This window comes from Capsicum annuum, chromosome 6, assembly GCF_002878395.1.
Source record: "Capsicum annuum cultivar UCD-10X-F1 chromosome 6, UCD10Xv1.1, whole genome shotgun sequence".
NCBI classification, from domain to species: Eukaryota; Viridiplantae; Streptophyta; class Magnoliopsida; order Solanales; family Solanaceae; genus Capsicum; species Capsicum annuum.
In genome coordinates this window covers 221,408,289-221,431,470 of record NC_061116.1, presented here as the reverse complement: position 1 = coordinate 221,431,470, position 23,182 = coordinate 221,408,289, and the positions used below count along the sequence as shown (strand labels likewise).

General features: G+C 35.4%; 2 protein-coding genes and 1 long non-coding RNA gene across 3 annotated transcripts; 2 read left to right on the top strand and 1 right to left on the bottom strand.

Moving 5' to 3' along the window:
* The first annotated feature begins 867 nt into the window (after positions 1 to 867).
* Positions 868 to 7,778, top strand: LOC107875422 (carbamoyl-phosphate synthase large chain, chloroplastic). Its single transcript, XM_047414113.1, has 3 exons — positions 868 to 2,741; positions 3,601 to 4,293; positions 5,969 to 7,778. Exons 1-3 carry the CDS (start codon positions 1,416 to 1,418, stop codon positions 7,523 to 7,525), a joined length of 3,576 nt encoding a protein of 1,191 aa, XP_047270069.1. The 5' UTR covers positions 868 to 1,415; the 3' UTR covers positions 7,526 to 7,778.
* Positions 7,779 to 13,156: 5,378 nt separating this feature from the next.
* LOC107875423 (LOB domain-containing protein 1) lies at positions 13,157 to 15,440 on the top strand. Its single transcript, XM_016722137.2, has 2 exons — positions 13,157 to 13,494; positions 14,709 to 15,440. Exons 1-2 carry the CDS (start codon positions 13,240 to 13,242, stop codon positions 15,063 to 15,065), a joined length of 612 nt encoding a protein of 203 aa, XP_016577623.1. The 5' UTR covers positions 13,157 to 13,239; the 3' UTR covers positions 15,066 to 15,440.
* A 1,621-nt stretch (positions 15,441 to 17,061) lies between these two features.
* Positions 17,062 to 21,991, bottom strand: LOC124899376. The gene is made up of 3 exons (XR_007056825.1): positions 20,881 to 21,991; positions 20,468 to 20,758; positions 17,062 to 18,004 (listed from the first exon to the last, which is right to left on the bottom strand). It is a non-coding gene; the product is annotated as an uncharacterized LOC124899376 (long non-coding RNA).
* Positions 21,992 to 23,182: the final 1,191 nt, after the last annotated feature.

The following is a 23,182-nucleotide window of genomic DNA, read 5'->3' as shown; positions in this document are numbered from 1 at the left end:
TGGCCAACACTTCGTCACATACAACAACATCAGTCTAACTACCACTCTATAAAACTTATCTTTAAATTTTGGCGGTATCTTTTTATCACACAAGACTTCGGAGGCAAGCCTCCACTTCATCCACGGTGCACCAACACGATGAGTGACATCACCGTCGATAACTCTACTATCCCAGATAATAGAGCCAAGATATTTGAAGCTATCGTTCTTGAGGAGAACTTGTATATCCAACCGGACTTCCACGCATTTCTCGTGTAATCCCTCACTGAATTTGCACTCTAAATACTAAGTTTTGGTCCTGCATAACTTAAAACCCTTAGCTTTCAAAGTTTGTCTCCGTACTCCAACCTATCATTTAATCCATTATGCATCTTATCAGTCAATACTATGTCATCTGCAAATAATATACACCAATTCACTTCATCTTGGGTGTGCTGCTATGAAAGAGAAAGCGTTATCACTGTACATCATCACCACGACAAAGAGGAACACCTATCGTTCCAACCCCCATTTTAACTCCATCATGCATGTCCTTTATCGTCTTATTATAAGCCACCGTCACACCTCTAGCCTCCATGCATCTCCAAAGGGCTTCCATCGAAATTTTGTCGTGAGCTTTCTCAATATCAATAAACACCAAATGTAAGTTCCGTTTCCTTTTCCAGTATTTCTCTATCAATCTCCTCACCAAAAAGATATCTTTCGTAGCACATCATTCCTCTATAAATCCAAATTGATTCTTGAAAATGGACACTCCCTCCCCCTCATCTCCACCATTCATTTGGAAGCTTTCATGACGTAATTTAATAACTTGATATATCCCTGTAATAATTACAATTCTAAATGTGGTCTTCTTATAGAATGAAATTATTGCACTCCACCTGCCCACTTCACTTATTAATTTGGCCAAAAAAAGAAAAAACTCTCCTGAAAAACCAAACGGTAAAAAGGGTAGAGAAACGAATTGTTCGTTCTTATTTATCAAAATTTATAATTTTTCTATAGATATTAAAATAAATTATTAAATATTTCGACTTGTTCAAACGGCCATAATATTAGCAAAATGGGGCACAAGGAGTATTTATTTTCTCATTTTTATTTTTCCAATTTAATTTCGTCTCTTATTTAGCTCAAAACTTCTTTAATGTCTTTATGTTATCTCTGTCCTCCCTTTCTTTCTTTATTATCCTTCTGTAATTATTTATTTTTAGTTAATTACCAGTATAACTTCTAAAACCCTAGCCTCTACTGAAACCACCTTTCTATCCTTGTGCTAATAATAAAGCTTCCTTTGCTCCACTCTGCTAAATAGCAGTAAACGAGCATTCACCAAATCAAATAAAACCCAAATCTACAAAAATCCAAATCATTTTTTTTTCTTTCTTAAATCTTGAAAAGAAAGAAGTTTAATCAAGATGGCTAATTGTATGAATCACTGTGAAAATGCTGCTGCATATAAGCTAATCTCCTCTTCTTCTTCCTATGTTCTTTCTCCTTCAAGAATATATTCATCAAGAATCCCACTTTTTCCTTACAAAAAAAGGTTCTCTTTTTTGCACCTTCAATCTCGTCCAAGCGTTTTCAGCAACACCCATTTGCGGAAAAGGGTGAATTCCATTGTTAATGAGCAAAAGAATGTTGAAAAGGTAAATCTTGGAAAGGAAAAATTGGGTAAAAGAACGGATATAAAGAAGATTTTGATATTGGGTGCAGGGCCAATAGTGATAGGACAAGCTTGTGAGTTTGATTATTCAGGTACTCAAGCTTGTAAGGCACTTAGAGAAGAAGGGTATGACGTGATATTGATTAATTCGAATCCTGCTACTATTATGACCGATCCTGAAACAGCGAACAGGACGTATATTGAGCCAATGACACCGGAACTTGTCGAGCAAGTGTTAGAGAATGAGAGACCTGATGCATTGTTGCCAACAATGGGGGGACAAACTGCTCTTAATTTAGCTGTAGCGTTGGCGGAGAGTGGGGTGCTCGATAAGTATGGAGTCGAGTTGATTGGGGCGAAGTTGCAGGCGATTAAGAAGGCGGAGGATAGGGATTTGTTTAAGCAGGCAATGAAGAATATTGGGATAAGGACTCCACCTTCAGGGATTGGGAATACATTGGAGGAGTGTTTTGAGATAGCTAGTGAAATAGGGGAGTTTCCGTTGATTATTAGGCCAGCTTTTACATTGGGTGGGACGGGTGGTGGAATTGCGTATAACAGGGAGGAATTCGAGGCGATATGTAAGTCGGGGTTGGCAGCTAGTTTGACATCACAGGTTTTGGTTGAGAAGTCTTTGTTAGGTTGGAAAGAATATGAGCTTGAGGTTATGAGAGACTTGGCTGACAATGTGGTTATCATTTGTTCGATTGAGAATATTGATCCTATGGGGGTGCATACGGGGGACTCGATCACCGTGGCTCCTGCTCAGACTTTGACAGATAAAGAGTACCAACGACTTAGGGATTATTCGATTGCCATCATCAGGGAAATTGGAGTTGAATGTGGTGGTTCCAATGTGCAATTTGCTATCAATCCAGTTGATGGTGAAGTCATGGTAATTGAAATGAATCCTAGAGTTTCAAGGTCTTCAGCTTTGGCATCGAAAGCTACTGGATTTCCAATTGCTAAGATGGCTGCTAAGCTATCAGTGGGATACTCTCTGGATCAGATTCCTAATGATATTACAAAGAAGACTCCAGCTAGTTTTGAGCCATCCATAGATTATGTAGTTACAAAGGCAAGTTGTCGTTATCTTTAACGTTTTTTGCTTCTCTTAAATTCCATTTCCTTGGGTAGTATGTTTTTCTTATGTGTTAATCTTTTTCTTTAGAATTTTGATGAGCTCTTTCTTTTGAAATAGTATAATAATATTCATTTGGTTGTCTCAATTTATCTCTCTTCAGTTATTTAGGAGTAAGAATGGTATCTAGTTTCGACTAAGTTAAGAACTAGGGCCCTCTCTGTAACATACTAGTTTTAGTTAAAAGAAAGCTATAATATTCATTCACTCGTCTCAGTTTTTCTGGATTCAGTTACTTAGGAGTTAGTAATAAGATTGGTATCTAGTAATTTAAAAATCAAAAACCTGCCGGAAGGTGTCTGCTGTGGTCTCTAAATATACTTATCGCTATAACATGCTAGTGTAACTTGACAACAAGAAGTATTCACCGCTTCTTTCCATTGGTACAGTGATTTTTTTTTATAAGGTAACATCGGTACAGTGAATTATTTGGTTCTAGTCATGACCAATATGGCTAATATTTCAATCTGGATTTTGTAGAGACAGTGTATGATAAGAAACAGGAATATGTGATTCTTACCGACAGAAACGACCCTGGCATCTTTATCATCAGTTTGATTCCTATAACTCGTTCTTTGAATTATAGTAGTATTCTTATTGCTGTTGGCAAGTTTTTTGCAACAGTCCATGCGATGTTGTTACAATTTTTCAACATCTGGTGGTGGGATTTTATTTTAGCTGGCATTTTTTATTATTTTATGATCTGGAGATGATGTAAATTGCTGTTCTATTTTTTTCCAATGGCCAATATTTATACATCTGCAGTTAGTTTTCTAAGCAATGTAAAATTGTGCAGATACCGAGGTTTGCATTTGAGAAATTCCCCGGATCTGAGGCCATACTGACAACCCAGATGAAGTCTGTTGGTGAATCCATGGCAGTAGGTCGCACATTCCAAGAATCCTTCCAAAAAGCAGTGAGGTCTCTTGAATGTGGGTATTCTGGATGGGGCTGTGCACAGGTCAAGGAATTAGACTGGGATTGGGACCAATTGAAGTATAGTCTTCGGGTTCCTAATCCTGATCGCATCCATGCCGTATATGCTGCAATGAAGAGGGGGATGAAGGTAGATGACATCCATAAGCTCAGTTACATAGACAAATGGTTCCTCACTCAGCTAAGGGAGCTTGTAGACGTGGAGCAATTCCTTTTGGCTCGCAGTTTGTCTGACTTATCAAAGGATGACTTCTATGAAGTGAAAAAGAGAGGGTTTAGTGACAGACAGATAGCCTTCGTGACAAAGTTCAGTGAGAAGGAGGTTCGATCGAGGCGTTTGTCTTTGGGTGTGAAACCAGCATATAAACGAGTTGATACATGTGCTGCAGAATTTGAGGCTGATACACCTTATATGTATTCATCTTATGACCTTGAGTGTGAATCAGCTCCTACACAAAGGAAAAAAGTTTTGATTTTAGGTGGAGGACCAAACCGAATTGGACAGGGCATTGAGTTTGATTATTGTTGCTGCCATACATCCTTTGCCCTTCAGGTTTGTGTTTCTTGATCATTGGTTTAGGGTCCGTTTTTTCTGCACTGCTTTTTAGGTTATACTTCTTCAACTGCCAATGAATAACTTGAATAAAAGCTGAGTATAGGCGTAAGTTGTGATAAGGTTCTTCCTTATAATGATTCATATTATTGGATTATTCTTCAAAACAGCCGAATTGAAAAAAAATACCGTTGTTACCGGAAAAACTGGAATCCAAAAGCTGATTAATTACTTTGAATATAGGAGACTCCTATAGCACCCAAGGGTGTGGTCTAGTGGTTCAATGAAGTTGAGATGAGCACCATGAGGTCTCAGGTTCAATTCCCACACTAGGTGTTTTCTTTCCATCTGTTCTAGCCTTGGTGGATAGAGTTATCTGGTACCTGCTGCTAGTGGGAGGTGGCAGGTATCCCGTGGATTTAATCGAGGTGCGCGCAAGCTGGCCCGGACACCACGGTTATCAAAGTAAAAATAAAAATATAGGAGACTCCTATAACATGGCTCCAATTAGGGATATATAATATATCACACATGTAGGATGGATTTTCATACTTACAAATTTCTAATTAAAATATATTTTTAAGTACTAAAATAAAAATTAAATAATAAAGTACAAGTTCATGCAAATACTGAAGATTATCATTAGTTAGTGACTTGGATGATTTATGCTCAAACAAAACAAATGGATAAATAAGAAAATGCCCATAGAAGAAAATGTTGCATTCTATGCAATATAGAAATTGATATAGAAATGGTTATTCACGTATCATATGCTTCGATTTCGTAGTCTTTGGTTTTCACGAAAACTTTTATTTTTAACTTCTCCGCATTCTTTTACTGTTTTTTAGGTTTCTACAGAATGCTAATAATTTTGGTTAATAATATCTTAGAAAAATTATACTGTCGACTTAGAGACCATTCAAATGGTTTGGAGAGTTGGTAACTATTAAATAATTCTTTACTAATTAATGTTGCAACCATTTAGTAGTAGTAAAAATGCATAGGCTTTCAAGCAAGGAAAATAATATGACAACGAACAACAAGAAAAAGTTTCAAGCCTTATCACTATGCAGCAATCTGTTGACAAAATAGTCTAGCAAATAGCTGTTATATGAATATATTTTCGATTATATAATTGGTTGTTGGTTTTCTTACTTTTCTTACATTTTTTATTTGTTCTGTTTTGCTTTCGCTTCTTTCTCATTTGTCCTGCTGAGGTTCCTTCTTTGTCAAGTTTAAAATGTTGAAAGATACTCCGTATAAAAGACTAAATGAACTTGACTGGAATTAGTCCATGAATCAACTTAAACCAATAAATGCATGCAGTTTGTGAATTCCCTTATAAAATAATGTTTGTATCACATATGAGAAATTAAATATCTGCATCTTTCTTCCTAGAATGAGTATTATTTTTATTGTTAGTAGCATTATCATTGTAACATCAACACTAAGAAATTACAAACATAGTGACTTTTCCCTAGCAGAAACCAACCTTTAAGATAACCCATTAATAGCTCCAAAAAAAGAAGATCAAAATATTAAAGGAGAGCAAATTAATTTTTTTGGTCTTTCTTTCTTTCTGTCGTGATTCTCACAATAGTCATTTTATGGTTACAATTTGCTTCCATGTTGCTTTCAACCTTGAAATTTGATTTTCTTTTTGGGGTTTATGCAGGACGCAGGCTATGAAACAATTATGATGAATTCCAATCCTGAGACAGTTTCTACAGATTATGACACAAGTGATCGTCTCTACTTTGAGCCTCTGACAGTTGAGGATGTTATCAATATCATTGACTTGGAAGGTCCTGATGGTATCATTGTGCAGTTTGGAGGTCAAACCCCATTGAAATTGGCTCTTCCGATTCAGAATTACTTGGATGAGCAAAAGCCTAAGAGCAGAAGTGGAGCTGGTTTTGTTCGCATTTGGGGTACAACACCTGATAACATTGATGCAGCTGAAGATAGGGAGAGGTTCAATGCCATCCTGAATGAACTGCAGATCGCTCAGCCAAAAGGGGGTATTGCAAAGAGTGAAAAGGATGCACTTGCCATTGCTGCAGATGTAGGATACCCTGTTGTCGTCCGACCATCTTATGTCTTAGGTGGACGCGCAATGGAGATAGTTTACAACAATGCCAAATTAGTGACATACCTTGAAACTGCTGTCGAGGTAGATCCGGAGCGCCCTGTCCTGATTGACAAGTATTTAACTGATGCTGTAGAGATTGATATTGATGCACTTGCTGATATGCATGGTAATGTGGTCATTGGTGGAATAATGGAGCATATTGAGCAGGCCGGGGTTCACTCAGGTGACTCAGCTTGCATGCTTCCAACAAAAACAATTTCGGATTCATGCTTGGAAACTATTAGGTCGTGGACTACGAAATTGGCAAAGAGGCTAAATGTATGTGGCCTCATGAATTGTCAATATGCCATTACTGCTTCTGGTGAGGTGTTCTTGCTGGAGGCTAACCCCCGTGCATCACGAACAGTTCCTTTTGTTTCCAAGGCAATTGGGCACCCATTGGCTAAATACGCTGCTCTAGTCATGTCAGGAAAATCGCTATATGACCTCAACTTCACCAAGGAGGTTATCCCCAGACATGTATCAGTTAAAGAAGCTGTTCTTCCATTTGAGAAATTCCAAGGCTGTGATGTGCTTCTTGGTCCTGAGATGCGCAGCACTGGTGAGGTAATGGGTATCCACTACGAGTCATCAATTGCATTTGCCAAAGCACAAATTGCTGCTGGACAGAAAATGCCACTTTCAGGTACTCTCTTCCTTAGTCTAAATGAAATGACAAAACCCCATCTTACTACAATTGCTCGAGCCTTCTCGGGGCTTGGGTTTCAAATTATTGCAACTTCTGGAACTGCACGTGTACTCGAATTAGAAGGCATGCCCGTGGAGCGAGTGCTTAAAATGCATGAAGGGCGGCCACATGCTGCTGATCTCATTGCCAACGGACAAATTCAGTTTATGGTGATCACAAGTTCAGGAGACGCACTTGATCAGATAGATGGCCGGAAGCTGAGAAGGATGGCTCTCGCATACAAGATACCGGTAATAACAACAGTTGCCGGGGCATTGGCCACTGCTGATGCAATTAAAAGCTTAAAAAGCAACAAGATTAAGATGACAGCTCTTCAGGATTACTTCGATGTCACAAAGGTAGCAGCTGAGCTCAAAAACCTTCAATCAGCTTCATCTATTTCTTCTAGTTGAGTTGTTTTGCTACTAGGCGAATCAGCCTTCTTGATTGCTTGTAAGTTTTTTTTCTTTCATTTCGATTTATGTTATAAGTGGCCTTGTTGCTTTCTGGATTGGGAGAATGAACCATAATTTCTCCATTATTATTTATTCCTGAACACTAGCTTAACAAATGTACTGGAACATCCAATCTACTTGTAGATTAAAATAGGTGATGATGGTGCTAATTGTTAATGCAATTATAATCGGTTGTGCTGCTTACTGAATATACTATTTCATGTTGCCACTGCACTTCTAGTAAGCATTGACATACCCTGACCTCACCAGTGAGAATATACCGAGTATGTTAGATTTATGGAGTAAAATGTGTATTGTACATATAGATTTATTTGGTGCGGTACTTTTTCAGATTTTTAAATGAAATGAAGGGAACCCACCCTTACTATTCGATACATTCTAAATTAATATCAAAACCTATGGTTCTATATTTAAAACTCTAATAATTGGTTTGGATTCGATATGGTAGTTGAATTTGATTTTCAACTAGTGCGTCAAGACTTTCTCTTGAAATTAAACAAAGGAGGGATTTTTCTGTGTCTTTTCATATCTCTTCATTTTCTTTATTGGTATATATGAATTTGACAACTAAATAGTATGAAAGCTAGAGACAAAAAGGTAGTTATTGACTATATATTTTTCAACTTATTAGGCTCGAAGTAAAGAAAAGGTGAGAAAATTAAATCGCCTTTCAATTCTGAGGAACAGGAAATACGTCTAGATTAAAATAAAGCAACTTTAACACTGCTTTCTAAACAATTATATATAGTTGATAATTTAGCATGACATGAAATTAGATTTACAGCTTGATGGTTGCAACTCGATCACGCACAATTTATGTTCAGATTTCCAATTGGTAAACTTACGTAAATGCATTCTTTGACCATCTAGTTTATCAACATGATCAAAGTATAGATCATTTTTACACTGTCTGTATATGTTGTGTATACATATACATGATATGTATGATGTATGTATATTTAGTATAAAGAGTATTGCACTATTCACACATTGTATACACATTTTGTAAACTAAATGACCTAAAGACAATGGACTGTAATTTTCCCTTTGCAGTTTGTAGATTAAGGAAATTTTCTTCAGATTATGGAAGTAAGCATCATTATATAATTTGGAACAAAAAATTTCCTGGGTGACATATTTCTAGCAGTATGGTCCCATAGAGACTTACAACTTCTACAATTGATATCCATCCACTCATTAGACCGTGTCCACTGATTCCGCTTGCTTTTAGTCATACATTGAAAAGTAGATTAACTGATACATATATATAACTGGTATAATTTATCGATAATGTCTTAAATTTGTCAATGCATTTTATTTAGATATTTGGATTATGATTTGTTCCTATTGAGCACCTAAACACATAATACAGTGTTCATATTAGACATAATGTCTTAAATTTGTCAGATTCAAATTTTAGAAAACTGCTTGTGCTCTCAAGCGCCTGTTACGTGGTGTAAAGATAGAACACCTTGACCTAACTCAACATAAAAGCTAGCTCATGAGGTGAGGATTGTCTAAGTCCATATAAGCAGACTGTCAGTCCATTTCCCAACCAATGTGAGACTTTCACCCACTTGAACACCCCCCTTCATGTCCAGGGTCCAACTGACGTATGAATCAGGAGCCCAAACGGGGATGGACCTGACTCCGATACCATGTAAAGATATGACATCTAGGCCTAATTCAATCCCAAAAGTTAATTCATGAGGCGAGGATTGTCCAAGTCCATATAAGCAGACCGCTAATCCATTCCCCAACCAATGCGAGACTTTCACCTCCTTATGACATAATAAGTTAAATCATTTAAAATATGTCACCTCTTTTAATTAAACACATCAATTTAAATAATTCGAAATACCTTGGACGTGTTTCAATTAAGGTTGATGGATATAATTAAAGAAGGTGACATCTTAAAAGTGTTCAACTCATCTACACAATGGGCGCTTGATAATGCACACAAAAGCTTTTCTATAGTTCGAGGCTTTGAGCTGGAAATATCTAACAGGAATATTATCATGTATTCATGTGCTCAACTAACATAGATCACAATTCAAGTATCTAAATAAAATAAAATATACTGAACAATTTAAGAGGCTATGATTATATTCCGCCTATATAATTTGAGACCAGAAATATCCAAGTTATAAAGAAAAATTAGCATGACTTTAAGCTTATTCTTTGCTCTGGTTTAGTTTATGTATTACTATGTTCCAGAGACCTCAGTGAGAAACTGGCTTCATTATTTTCCTATTCTTCCCTTTGTTTTTCCTCTGCTTTTTAGAAGTCAAACTACAAGGAGAAAAAAATTATGATAGGGAGGAAAATATTTTCTAAAACATATATTTAATTTATCATATTTGATTGGTCAAAATATTTTGATAAATATTTTATTTAAGAAAATAAATTTCTTAAAAGTTACGAATTTGACTTCCCTCGTGGGAATTGGGAATACAAGTTCTACGAGTGTCAAGTGATACTTTTTCTTTTGACAATTTGTTCAATAACCGGTACTTTACGCTAGTTGTCTTCTTCCCCTTCAATACTCCACCCCCTCTATCTAATCCCATTCTTGCTCGTAGTAGTTGCTTAGATTATATACAAATGTTCTTATAATAATATTTTTTTTACTTATCAAACATCGAAATAAGGAAATTATTGCAAAGTATAATATATTCGAGTGGATAAGAAATTGTTCTATAACTACAGTATAACCATAGGATCTTCTAGCATTCCATCTTAATAGGAATCTAATAATTTCAACAAGTAGACATACAGGATAAGCACAGATGACTATATACAAGTCTTTTCAATTTCAACAAATTTAATTATATTGGTCTCTGACTACTCTCCCCATGATATTAATTAGGTGCGCAACTAATTAGGTTGGGTTTATTGATGACAATGATAACTATATATATACAGTCAATTTTTTTGGTCTTAGCTTTTGTTGTGGACTAAATGCTTCTTCCTTTTCATTATGAAAACAAATGAATTTCATACGATCAATGCAAGATCTTCAGAGAATAAAAATTCCAAGTCATTTAGTATTATGTTTCTTCTAAGAGGAACTATCTATTAATTGAGTCTACAACCTACTCGTTCAACATTTCATTATTTGACTTTTTAAAATAAATGAAAAAAGAAAATGGAGTGGTCCTAAGGGTTAGTTCAATTGACAAAGGTTGAGAGACTTCGACCCTTATGAGGCTATGACAAGTGAACTAACTCTGATATTTAAGTAGAGCCTAAGGATAAAGGGGTGAGTCCATCATTTCGAGTTTCAAAGGATGCGATTGACCTAGAGGATTGAGGGGAAAAAATAAATGAAGCAAGAACTAATAAAGTAGATGATAATGCTGTCCCATCGACTGTGACATCCTTTTGGTTGGTCAATTTATGAGTATGGATGCAATTGAGTAAAAAAGTGGCAAAACAGCATTAAAGTACATCCATTACAAGTAGTTCAGCAATATAAACTCACTAAATCATTAATGCATATTCGGAGAGCTACGTGTGTGAAATCACTTTGCTATGTTACGTGTTGAAGATATATTATATAGTTATATCCACATCAGATATTATGAAGGTGTGGATCAAGCTATTCCACTCATTTTGTGTTAAAATTAAATTAAAATGTCATACCTAAAAAATAATTGGTGCTTTGACAAGCTGATGCAAATCCAGGATTATAAAAAATTACCGAGTTCTGAATTTTACTATGTATCTATATTTAGTATAAATATATTAAGTTTAAATCTAAATTATTGAGTTCTGCTGAATTCGTACTTCTCATGCAGCTCCGCTCCGGTTGACAAGTCCTGTGCATCTAGAAAAAATAAAAGAAGAGACGAGTACTTGTAAAGGAGATGTTAAGTACAAAAGAGGGCATTTGGTCCCTTCTTCAAGGCAGTTTTGACTATCAATTCGTGTTACTACTACTATATACATATTGACCATCTTTATCTTCTGAATATTAGGTTAACATCTATGTTACGCACTATTATTAAGTTATACTATTTTCCCAAAACATAATCGCGATAAATTATTGAGGGAATAAAACGAGTTCACTTGCTTGAAAATCATATTAGTCATAAAAGAAAAATCAACTAAATTTAAGCCTAAGATAGATGAAAATGGCATTCTTTTTTTTTTTCTTTTTCTAATTACATGTGCCAAACGAGCTGACCTTTTTACCACCACCTTAACCACCTACTGATTTTAGCATATGATCCCTCTTTCTGTCATTCTCCATTTATAGACACGTAACATAGTGGTGGTTAGCGTAGTAGGAAATACGTACCAATTTCCTTAATGATATCAACCTATAAAGCCAACATGACATCAATATGACCCCTGGCTATATACTCCTGTTATTTAATGATCTTAAAAACATTTAATCTTCAATATTAATATTTCTACTGTTAATTCCTCTCCTAACAAATTTGGTTGGATTTAATAAAATAATTGCACTAACATCGATTGGTCAAAATGATGATATCCAATCGGTCCCTTCATACTCATCATTCGATCATAATATCCTGTAAATCATTTTCATCTTTGATGAACTTACCAAGGAGCAAAGATGCGTATTGAGTAAATTTTCTTAAAGGACAGAATTTTGAAGAGGAAAAACAATTTCTTTAATGTAACTTTTCGTATTCAAAATCGATATGTTACAGGTGGCTTAATATAATTGCAAGATGATAAGTTAGTCCTAAAATGGTGAATTTTGATGTGATAAGAGTTAAATTTAGCGCATTTTACTCTGTCATATTATTGGAACTTTGTAAGCCAAAAGAGCCATTTTTTTCTTAAGTTAATGTAGTTTTTTCTAAGTTAGACTTATATAGTTTTGACTTCTCATGCCACTTCAAGTCCAGGAGAATTGGAGAAATTTTTGTACCAATGTGCACTTCTGTTTGAACGTTTCCAATCCTTGAAGACCATTTTGTCAATTGTTTTTATGAAATTATAGTAAAATTTGAAATGAAAGACTATTTGGCAACATATAATTCGACTAAATAACAATAACACATCAAATATAAGATGTAGAGAAAGAGACTGTACACAAACCTTACTCCTACATTTGTACGTAAAATAGAGTTGTTTTGTAAAGACTATTCAAGGTTGAAGCATAACAAAATACATGTTCCTATGAATTGTTTTCTAATAAACATGGTAAATGACAAGTTATTAGGTAAAAAAATCACAAACATAGGCGGATGTAAGATTTTCAACTTGATTAGTTCGGGATTTGAGATTCTTAGAACTAAGTTCATCAGGTTATGAGTTCGGATATATTTTACCGAAAATTTTATTAGTTTTCACATGTATTAAAATACACTTCGCATAGAAAATATTGGATCCAGATGATCTGACCATGAACCCGAAGGCTGGTGTTGAAACACCGTCTCTCACTTAAATGTAAAAGTCTTTTATGTCGTCAATGTATATAATTTAACTACATTAAGTTTTTTCCTTAAAAATCTTATGTCACATTTTCTAATTATGATGTCACCTCCCTCCGCCAATCGTTTCTTGGCTTATAAATATTCACTTCACTTACTCACTTTTAAAGCACCCCTACTAATCTCTTTCTCTGCCTTCTTAGTTCCCTGCACGTACACATTTTTTACATATTAGAAAATATGGAGTCCAGTAACACAACAATCAACAGCCTCATCACCACCACAACGCCCCCGTCTCCAGACTCCGTATCTCCGCCGCGTAACTCTCCATCTCCACCACGAGTGGTGGTCACACCTTGTGCTGCCTGTAAGATATTGCGGCGGAGATGCGCGGAGAAATGTGTGTTGGCACCTTATTTTCCTCCTAATGACCCCATCAAATTCACCACTGCTCATCGTGTTTTTGGTGCTAGCAATATTATCAAGTTCTTGCAGGTACATTTTTACACTTGTTAGTTGTTAAAACTTGTTCCTGTTTTTGTTAATTAGGTCAGTTTTACTACTTATTTTGAAATTTAAGTGGATGGATTTTATTTATGTTAGTATACATTCCTATTTTAGTGATGCTAAATCGTGAGCTCTAGCAATATATAAGCAAACGAGTGGACGGAGCTACAACCCAACTTATGGGTTCACAAAACTCAGTGGCTTTGACGTGGATCGGATTCTGTGTTTGTGTTAAAAATGCACATAATATGTGTCTCTTTTTACAGAATTTGTATTCCATAAATTCAAAATTCTAGCTCTCCCACTAAGTAAAAACAACAAAGAAATAAACTCTTTGGCACTGCCTACTCTGCCCCTACATTTAATATTAGTTGTATTTCTCAGAAAATATCGACAACAAAAAATTGGTCAAAGTTCAAGTAGGCAAATATAGGGAGACATGCTTTAACATGTACGATTTCTGTTTATTTAATGCTCGGACCAATTAGGTGGTAGTATTTAATGCAGTCCAAAGTTGCAATTTGAAAAAATTAGAGTCCTATGGGTATATAGTTATTTATCCAAACTGACATCATAATTGTTGATAGTGAAATTCTAACGCTGCTCTTAGAATTGTAGAGGAGGGAATTGATTTTTAAGGCCAAACGTGCTTTCAAATCATTTGGATATACAATAATTAGTATCAACAACCACATCTACTTTATAAATTATTAGAGAAAAAACTTTTTCCTGTTTTCCATATGTTGCTACATTTCCATTTTTTTGCTTGTGCATTGACTTCTCTTAGTTTTCCTGAATAAAAAAAACCATATTGCTACCAACTACTCATTGCTTCTGGTGTTAAATAATGAAAAATCAATCATACACACACTCTCTCCCTCTCATGGTTCCATTTGTTGTATAGACAAGTAATAATAATTTGGGACAGATATTGTTAATGATCAAGGAAGCCTTGGAGTAGTGGTAAAATTATTTCCACGTATCCAATAGGTCAAGTCCGGCTGTGGAATCAGCCACACTGATGCCTGCATCAGAATAAATTACCTATATTATATCCCCTTAGTGTGCGACCCTCAGTCCCTTATCCGGACCCTTTGTGAATGCGGGAAGCTTCGTACATTGGGATATCCTTTTATTGTTGGTACTGATAAATTATTGTTACTAATGGGAAAATCTTTTTTTTTTTTTTCAATTTTGATTAGGAATTGCCAGAATATCAAAGAGCAGATGCTGTAAGTAGCATGGTGTATGAGGCTAACGCTAGGATGAGGGATCCAGTCTATGGTTCTGCTGGGGCGATTTGTCAACTTCAAAAGCAAGTAAATGAGCTTCAAGCACAATTAGCCAAAACACAAGCTGAGCTTGTCACTATGCAGTGCCAACATGCTAATCTCATGGCCTATGTTTACGTGGAAATGGGACAATCTCCACCAACATCACCCCAACAATCTTTGGACAAGTTCACCAATAGTACTACACATAGCACCTTCCATAATAACATCAATTTCTTAGACGAGAACAACAATTATGGGACCTTATTGGAAACTCTTTGGACATGATTAAACAGGAAGATATATATGTTCCTCAAATCGGAACATTTGCTCATCGAGGCAGATCTAGAACGTAAATTGAATTGACTCACCTTTGAGTTCTTACTATTGAATTCATTGCACTTTTGAATTATGTTATAGGTTATGTTAAGGTTTTAATTTTATTTTATATATCATACTTCGTGTCAAATGTACTGAGTGCAACTTAAACCGGGGTCCATCTGCCTCTGTGTTTATAGTCATCGGAGCCAAATTTAACCCCCTACAGAAGATTATAGTGAAGGATAACAAAATTGTAATATAATAAGAACGAGATCTTGATAGATATTTTTATAATGCTACTCAGTTTAATTTATGTGAAGAAGATAGTTGTTCCTGTTCTTATATTTCTTCTTTCTTGTAAGTCCATTCCCACTTCATATTATTGAATCTAATTATACAAGCCAAACTTTTTGGTCACCTAATAACTTACATCAGTTTGATTTTCCATGTGAATTCCCTTTCAAAGTGAAACATTTGACTCTCTAGTTATCTTGCCTTTCGTTGAATCTTATTACTATTTAGTCTTTCAAATCCACAGTGTCTGTCCACATTTGAAATGTTCACCTTTGTCTTGTCACTTAATCCACGATTATCCTATCACACCAAGTCGCTCTTTTTAAGACTTTCTTTTAAAAATAAAAGATCATTGTATGTTTGTTAAAGATAATATTTTTTAATTAACATTGTACACATCTAAAATTTGTGGGACTCTACAAAAAGAATCTAAATTCTGTTAGAGTTCTTAGAGTCTAATTGACCCTAAACCTTGAATTATGCCTATATAAAAAGACAAATATTCCCTTAAAGAGGCATCTTGAATATCTCAGAAATTCGGGATATTCATAGATCAAAATACTCTTCCTTGATAATCAAATAAATCAAAAAGATCCATATTCATATATTCGAGAAATACGCTACGACCCTCGAATTATGGAGATTCATATTCCTATGTTCGAGTGAAATATTAAAATTAAGAATTTGTCAATATATATGTTTTAAAATAAACTACAAAGTAGAGTAAACACATAAATTGAAATGCAGAGAATAAGATACTTCTGTTAAGCCTTGAAAGGAAAAAGATAATCCTACAATCATACATATGTCTCCAACACATATGCTAAACAATCATTTCGTCAATTCTTCTTATAATGGCTGTATGATGTTAAACTAACATAATCATTTTGATGAATTCAAGTGTAAATTAAAATAGGCATAAACGGAAAAACTGTGAAGACATAACTCTTTATGATGGGATTAATTTACATAATTAATCCATTAACTCTCTATGATTGGATTAGTTTACATAATTTCCATAAGTTATATTCTGCAGTAATATATATGAGTGAATATTGTAGAGTTGTAACTAAGTTGCTCAAGTATCGACAAAATTTGAACTAGATATATAGAATTTAGAAAATATTAATTTAGAAGAAAAAAACTGCCAATTTTGTCGTATTCCTAGCTAAGCACGTATTTGCTTAAAGTTCTGGCGGCTAGATCCAATTCTTGATCTTCTATCTTGTCTGTTTTGAATTTTGATAGAAATATTTTTTAAATATGTGATATAAAATAAGTGATTGATAGTTTATAGCTATTGATTATCTAATTAAAAATTAGATTACATTTTGTTGTCGGAGATAAGCTCCTCGTCGGTAGCTCTCAAGAAATGACAAAGAAGAAAGGAAATAAAGAAGAAGATTGACACGAAGTGTTTTCAACTTTAAATAAGTCCATGAATATGCTAAGCCACGTGGACCTATCTGATTAAGACAAGTAGCCTCTTTCTACAGTATTCTAGAATAGGATGAAATAAGGATACTTTTGTAATCAACTACAAAAATACATTTTAATTTAGATTTATTTTATTCAGTTTGTTAGAATTTTGTTACAACAGTAGAATCCAATACTTGTATTTATAGGATAATGATTTTAGTAAATTCACAAGTGAGCAATACAGAAAAAATTTTCCTCATATCATTTTTTTCTTTGAAGTTTCGCATGGTATCAGAGCAACAATAAGAGCTCTGTATATTTTTTTTCTTCTCTAATTTTTGCTTGCTTTGATTCACAATGGCTGATGAATTACTTACTCCACCTATAGCAGCAGAAGCTGCACGCAGAGCTATTGTTCCCTCTATTTTGATGGATCAAAATCACCCTTATTACCTCGCTCCATCAGATAACCTTGGGATTAATCTGTTCAATATCACCTTTAATGGTACTAGATATAACAATTGGCACCGAAGTGTTTTGATCTCTCTCTCAGCTAAGCATAATCTAGGTTTCATCACTGGAAGTTGTAGATCTCCAGATCCAGATTCACCTTTATTTGATCATTGGAGAAGATGAAATGATATGGTTATAGCATGGCTTCTCAACTACCTTAGCCGAGATATTTCAGAGAGTGTGATTTACTCTCAAACTGCGAAGGATCTATGGACTGAGCTTGAGGAACGATGTGGACAAGAAGATGGTGTTAGGATGTTCTAGCTGTAACGAGATCTCAACAATATCAGTCAAGGAAATTCTGACGTAGCAGGTTATTTTACTAAACTTAAGAGAATTTGGGATCAATTGAAATAGCTCAATACTTATATGGTTTGTCGATGTGATTGTGAATGTGGAGCTAAAACACATAGTGCTAAGATGAATGAGGATCAACAACTCATTCAATTCTTAATGGGTCTTAATGATGTGTACACCGGTGTTCGAGGAAATATTCTTATGATGAAGTCACTCCCTTCGACTGCTCAGGCTACTCTATTTTCTCCATGAAGAATCACAAAGGAAGGTACATGCTCAAAATACTCTAAGTACCGACTCTTCTGCTTTTTATAGTACTGGACAGATTTCAAGTGCGTCTAGGCAGGCAAGGGAAAACAGGTATGGAGCTCAGAACAACAAACCTGATGCAAGGAAATCCAAGCAAGTTTGTAAGTATTACAAAAAACATGGTCATGTTAAGGAAGAATGCTACAAATTGGTGGGATACCCTGCTCATGATAAGTTCAACAGAAACAGGAAGGGAGATTTTTCCACTCAATCAATTAACAATACAATTGGAAAAAAGACAATTCTACAGATATTGGTACACAAGTAGTAGCTAGTCTCATCTCTGGACAAGGTTTTTCTAAAGCACAATGTGACCAATTGATTCAAATGTTCCAAACTGTTCAGGAAGAAATTAGAGCCTTAACTTCTGATGTTTCTGCCAGTGCAAATCTGGCCGGTATGCAATATGCTTATAGCATATTTTCCTCTTTCTATTCTAAATTACATCACAACACTTGGATAGTTGATTCTGGAGCTTCCCAATATATGACTTATGATAAAACACTTCTACATAACATTGTTCTTCTTTCTAATTCTGTTTCAGTCAGTTTACCAAATTTCTATCGGGTTACAATAAAATATATGGGAAGTATATTTCTTACTCCAAAGTTAAAATTACATAATGTCCTTTTTGTTTTCATTTTTAAACATAATTTCTTGTCAGTTTCTCAACTATGCACACAATTTGATTGCAATATAATTTTTTCTAATACTATTTGTTACATTCAGGCCCCTTTTTTGAAGAGGGACCAAGTTCTTGGTGAAGCAGCTGCTGCACTGTATGTGATGAGAGATAACACAGCTCAGATGAATCTTATTTCCAAGAACTCTATCTGTCTTGTTTCTTTTAATTCTAGCTCTTTGTCCAGGTTTAGTTTATCTGCGTCATTTCCCTTTTCAGTTTCTTCAATGGTACGTGCCCAGGATGTTATGTCCAACAATTGTAATGAAAATGCTTCTATCAATGAAAATGCTTTTGTTCATTCTGCTTCTATTCTTTTGTGGCACAATCGATTGGGTCATTTACCTTTGGATGCTATGAAACATATTGACGGTTTACATTTAAGCACTAATAGTGAAAATTCTATGCCTTGTGCAATTTTTCCCATGGCTAGACAAGATAAGTCACCCTTTTCCAAGAGTTCTATCACTACTAAACAATACTTTGATCTAATTCATAGATACTTGGGACCCTATAAGACGCCAACCTACAAAGGAGAGAAATATTACCTAACTATTGTAGATGATTTCTCAAGAAGTACCTGGACTTTCTTACTTTCCACTAAATCAAATGCCTTTTCTACACTCAAAACTTTTCTCCTATATGTTGAGCGACAATTCTCCACCAAAGTCAAGGTAATACAGTCTGACAAGGCTTTTGAATTGGGGCCTGGCCAACTAGCTACTGAATTTTTCCTCTCTCAAGGTATAATTCACCAAACTACTTGTGTGGCTACACCACAACAAAATGGTGTAGTAGAGCGTAAACACAGACATTTGATGAAAACTTGTAGGGCTCTAATGTTTCATTCTCATGCTCCTAAACAGTACCGGGGGATTGTCTTCTCACAACCACTAACTTGATTAACTGATTTTCTTCTAGAGTTTTGAACTTTAAATCCCCTTACCAAGTTTAATTTAACTCACTCCCAGAATAATCCTATCTAAAATCTTTCGGGTGCTTGTGTTTTGTTTTAACTCTTTCCCGTTACAGAGATAAACTCAGTCCTCGAGCAGTCCCAGGTGTATTTTTAGGTTACCCTTTTGGCATAAAGGGTTACAAAATCCTTACATTGCACTCTAAACAAATCTTAATTTCTAGGGATGTCAAGTTTGTGGAGTATATTTTTCCTTTTTCCATCTCTAAACCACTCTCTCAACTCTTTCCAATTTCTTGTCCTCTTCCCCATGAAGAAGAACCTGCAACCTCACCACTGCCCCCTCTCAATCACATTCCTACTCCTCCTCTTATTTCTACATCTTCTCTTTCACCCTCCACTACTGAGGACTCTACTGTGTTATCTACTCCGCAAGAACCGCAGCTGCGCAGATCCACTAGGGAACATCATGCTCCCACTTATTTATCAGACTACATTTGTGCTAATTATTTTTCGGTTATTTCTCTCAATCCTCATTGTTTTCCTTTACGCTATCATACTTTTTCCACTATGAACACTCACAATCAATCTTTACTTACCTCTATTTGTCAAATTACCGAACCCACCTCTTACCAACAAGCTATATTGCATCCCGATTAGATGGCCGCGATGACAAAGGAATTTGATGCTCTTCACTCCAACCATACTTGGGACATTGTTCAATTTCCCCCAACTAAGAAAGCCCTGCCCTGGAAGTGGGTATATAAAGTTAAACTTAAGTCGGATGGATCTCTTGAGCGTCTAAAAACTCGTTTGGTAATAAGGGGTGATACACAACGTGAAGGGATAAACTTTACGGAGACCATTTCCCCCGTTGTCAAAATGACAATTGTGAGATGTCTCCCCTCTATTACAGTAAAGATGGGTTGGAAACTTTACCAGCTAGATGTCAACAACGCATTTCTTCATGGGGACCTCAATGAAGAAGTCTATATGAGGTTTCCTCCCGGAATGGTAGCTCCGCCTCCTTCATATGTTGGTCGCCTCCGTAAGTCCCTTTATGAATTGAAACAAGTATCACGTTAGTGGTATGCACGCCTGTCTTCAGCTTTGAGCACTAGAGGTTTCACTTGCTCCTTGAATGACTATTCTTTATTCTTTAAACACACTGGTATTCTGGTTACTCTGATTGCGGTTTATGTTGATGACATCTTGCTCTCTGGTAACAGTCTGCAAGAAATTGATGAAGTCAAGTTATTTTTGGACTCTGAGTTTCGTATTAAATACCTCGGCGAGGCACATTATTTTTTAGGAATGAAATTGATTCACGAGGATGGTGGTATGCTTATTACTCAGCGTAAATTCGCCATGGAAACCTTATCTGAGTTTGATTGCCTTGAATCCAGATCTGTCTCTACTTCTCTTGACCCAACTATCAAACTCTCTTCTTCTTATAAACCTCCTCTTCCAGATCCCTTTGTCTACAGATGCCTTTTGGAAAAACTCAATTTTTTTTAACAAACACAAGGCCAAATCTTTCTTTTGCAGTCCAAATCCTCAGTCAATATATGCAAAATCTATGCCAAGGACATCTTTTCGCTGCTTATCACACTCTGCGATGTTTACGTCACGATCCTGGTCTTGGCATTTTCTTAGCCCCTGATCCATTATTTCAGCTCCTTGCCTTTTGCGACTCTGGGCTTTCTGCTCTGATACTCGTCATTCTATTAGCGGATTTTTCCTCAGCCTTGGTGGTTCTCCTATTTCATGGAAGTCCAAGAAACAGCCAGTCATTGCCCTTTCTTCCGCTGAGGTGGAATATCGTTCTATGCGTCGCCTAGTTTCAGAGATCACCTGATTGGTTCACTTGTTACAAGATCTTTCTCTTTCTCCATCTTTACCCGTTTCTCTTCACTATGATAGCCAAACGACCATTCATATTGCTAAAAATCCCGTCTTTCACGAACGAACCAAGCACATTGAGCTTGATTACCATTTCGTTCGTGAAAAGCTTCTTGATGGTCTGATCTCTTTATCTTTTGTCCCTTCTTCTTCTTAGTTGGCCGATCTATTTACTAAAGCTATGTCTGGCCCCTTCATTGTTCCCTTCTTCTCAAGTTAGGAGTCCGTTCACCGTCTCCAACTTGCAGGGGGTGTTGTCGGAGACAAGCTCCTGGCTCGTCGGTAGCTCTCAAGAAATGACAAAGAAGAAGATTGACACGAAGTGTTTTCAACTTCAAATAAGTCCATGAATATGCTAAGCCACGTGGACCTATCAGATTAAGACAAGTAGCCTCTTTCTACAGTATTCTAGAATAGGATGGAATAAGGACACTTTTGTAATTAGCTACAAAAATACATTTTAGTTTAAATTTATTTTATTCAGTTTGTTAGAATTCTGTTACAATAGTGGAATCCACTACTTGTATATATAGGGTAATGATTGTAGTAAATTCACAAGTGAGCAATAAAGAAAAATTTTCCTCATATCATTTTTTTCTTTGAAGTTTCACACATTTTAAAAATTTAATATTCTTTCAAGATACATATAACTTTTTTTATTTTTTTTAAAATGTAACACATAAACTAAGAGAGAAAATGCATCTAAAGGTGTGACCTAATGGTCAATGATGTAGGTCGAGCACGTTATAAGGTTTCAAGTTTAATTTCTAACTGTGACATAAAGACTAGGTGATTTCTCCTCACCGTTTCTAATCATGGAGGACAAAACTACCCAATATCTATTTCTGAATAAAGATAATAGATATCTCATAAAATTAGTCAAAGTGTGCATAAGCTTACTCGAAAACCACTATTATAATAAAAAGAAAAAACTAAGAGAAAATAATTTTGAGAGGAAAGGAATGTATGAACGGTCAGTGTACTATTTTGGAGGTATCATTGAAGATAAGCAGGGAAAAAGATTTAGCTGTCAAACTCAAATCGAGAATGCACGTTCCCTTGTCCTACTTTTTGTTGTTTCTTTATTGAGTTTAATCATGGCTTATGTTTCCCTTAAACGCGTATTAACATTATCTCTGCTTATTTTTCTTAAAAGTAGTAGATGATATAACTGAACATTAGTAGAAAACTCATGTGCTTCCACAGAGACTAATTGCAATTTGCATACCAAGCGATTAAATTAATCAATTAATTTCCTGTTTAAATAATACATATCTGAGTGCCGTAGCACAATAGAGAAATTCACCCTTGAATGTAATCAGAATGTGGACATTTTCGATTCAAATTTTGAAAACTTCTAAGTGTCTATTAAATATTAATCAATTTAATCATAATAAATATATCATCTTATTTAATTATATACAATCAGCCTCAATAATAATACTATTTTCATTTTTAATCACATGCAGTGGCTGCAGGGGCATGTCGATCACATCAATGAAATTATTAAATCTTTTCATGATCTTCATCATGCAGCATGTTGGCAATTTTTTGGATTATGTGGCAATATCCCCTTTCAGAAATCCTTCTACTTATGTCGTGTGAATGTCTCTTCCGAATGCAAATGTACATGCGCAGTCTTGAGAAAATAACAAAAATAATTCATTATGCTCTGAAGTAGGTTTAAACTACTTCCTTAAATATAGTATTGAATAGTTTTGATTTATTAAGTTTGTCAAAGATGAATAGTCT

Coding starts and splice junctions, on each gene's coding strand:
- LOC107875422 (XM_047414113.1), top strand. CDS start 1,416: ATGGCTAATTGTATGAATCACTGTGAAAATGCTGCTGCATATAAGCTA. Junction 2,742..3,600: donor TAGATTATGTAGTTACAAAG/GCAAGTTGTCGT, acceptor AAAATTGTGCAG/ATACCGAGGTTTGCATTTGA. Junction 4,294..5,968: donor ATACATCCTTTGCCCTTCAG/GTTTGTGTTTCT, acceptor GGGTTTATGCAG/GACGCAGGCTATGAAACAAT.
- LOC107875423 (XM_016722137.2), top strand. CDS start 13,240: ATGGAGTCCAGTAACACAACAATCAACAGCCTCATCACCACCACAACG. Junction 13,495..14,708: donor ATATTATCAAGTTCTTGCAG/GTACATTTTTAC, acceptor AATTTTGATTAG/GAATTGCCAGAATATCAAAG.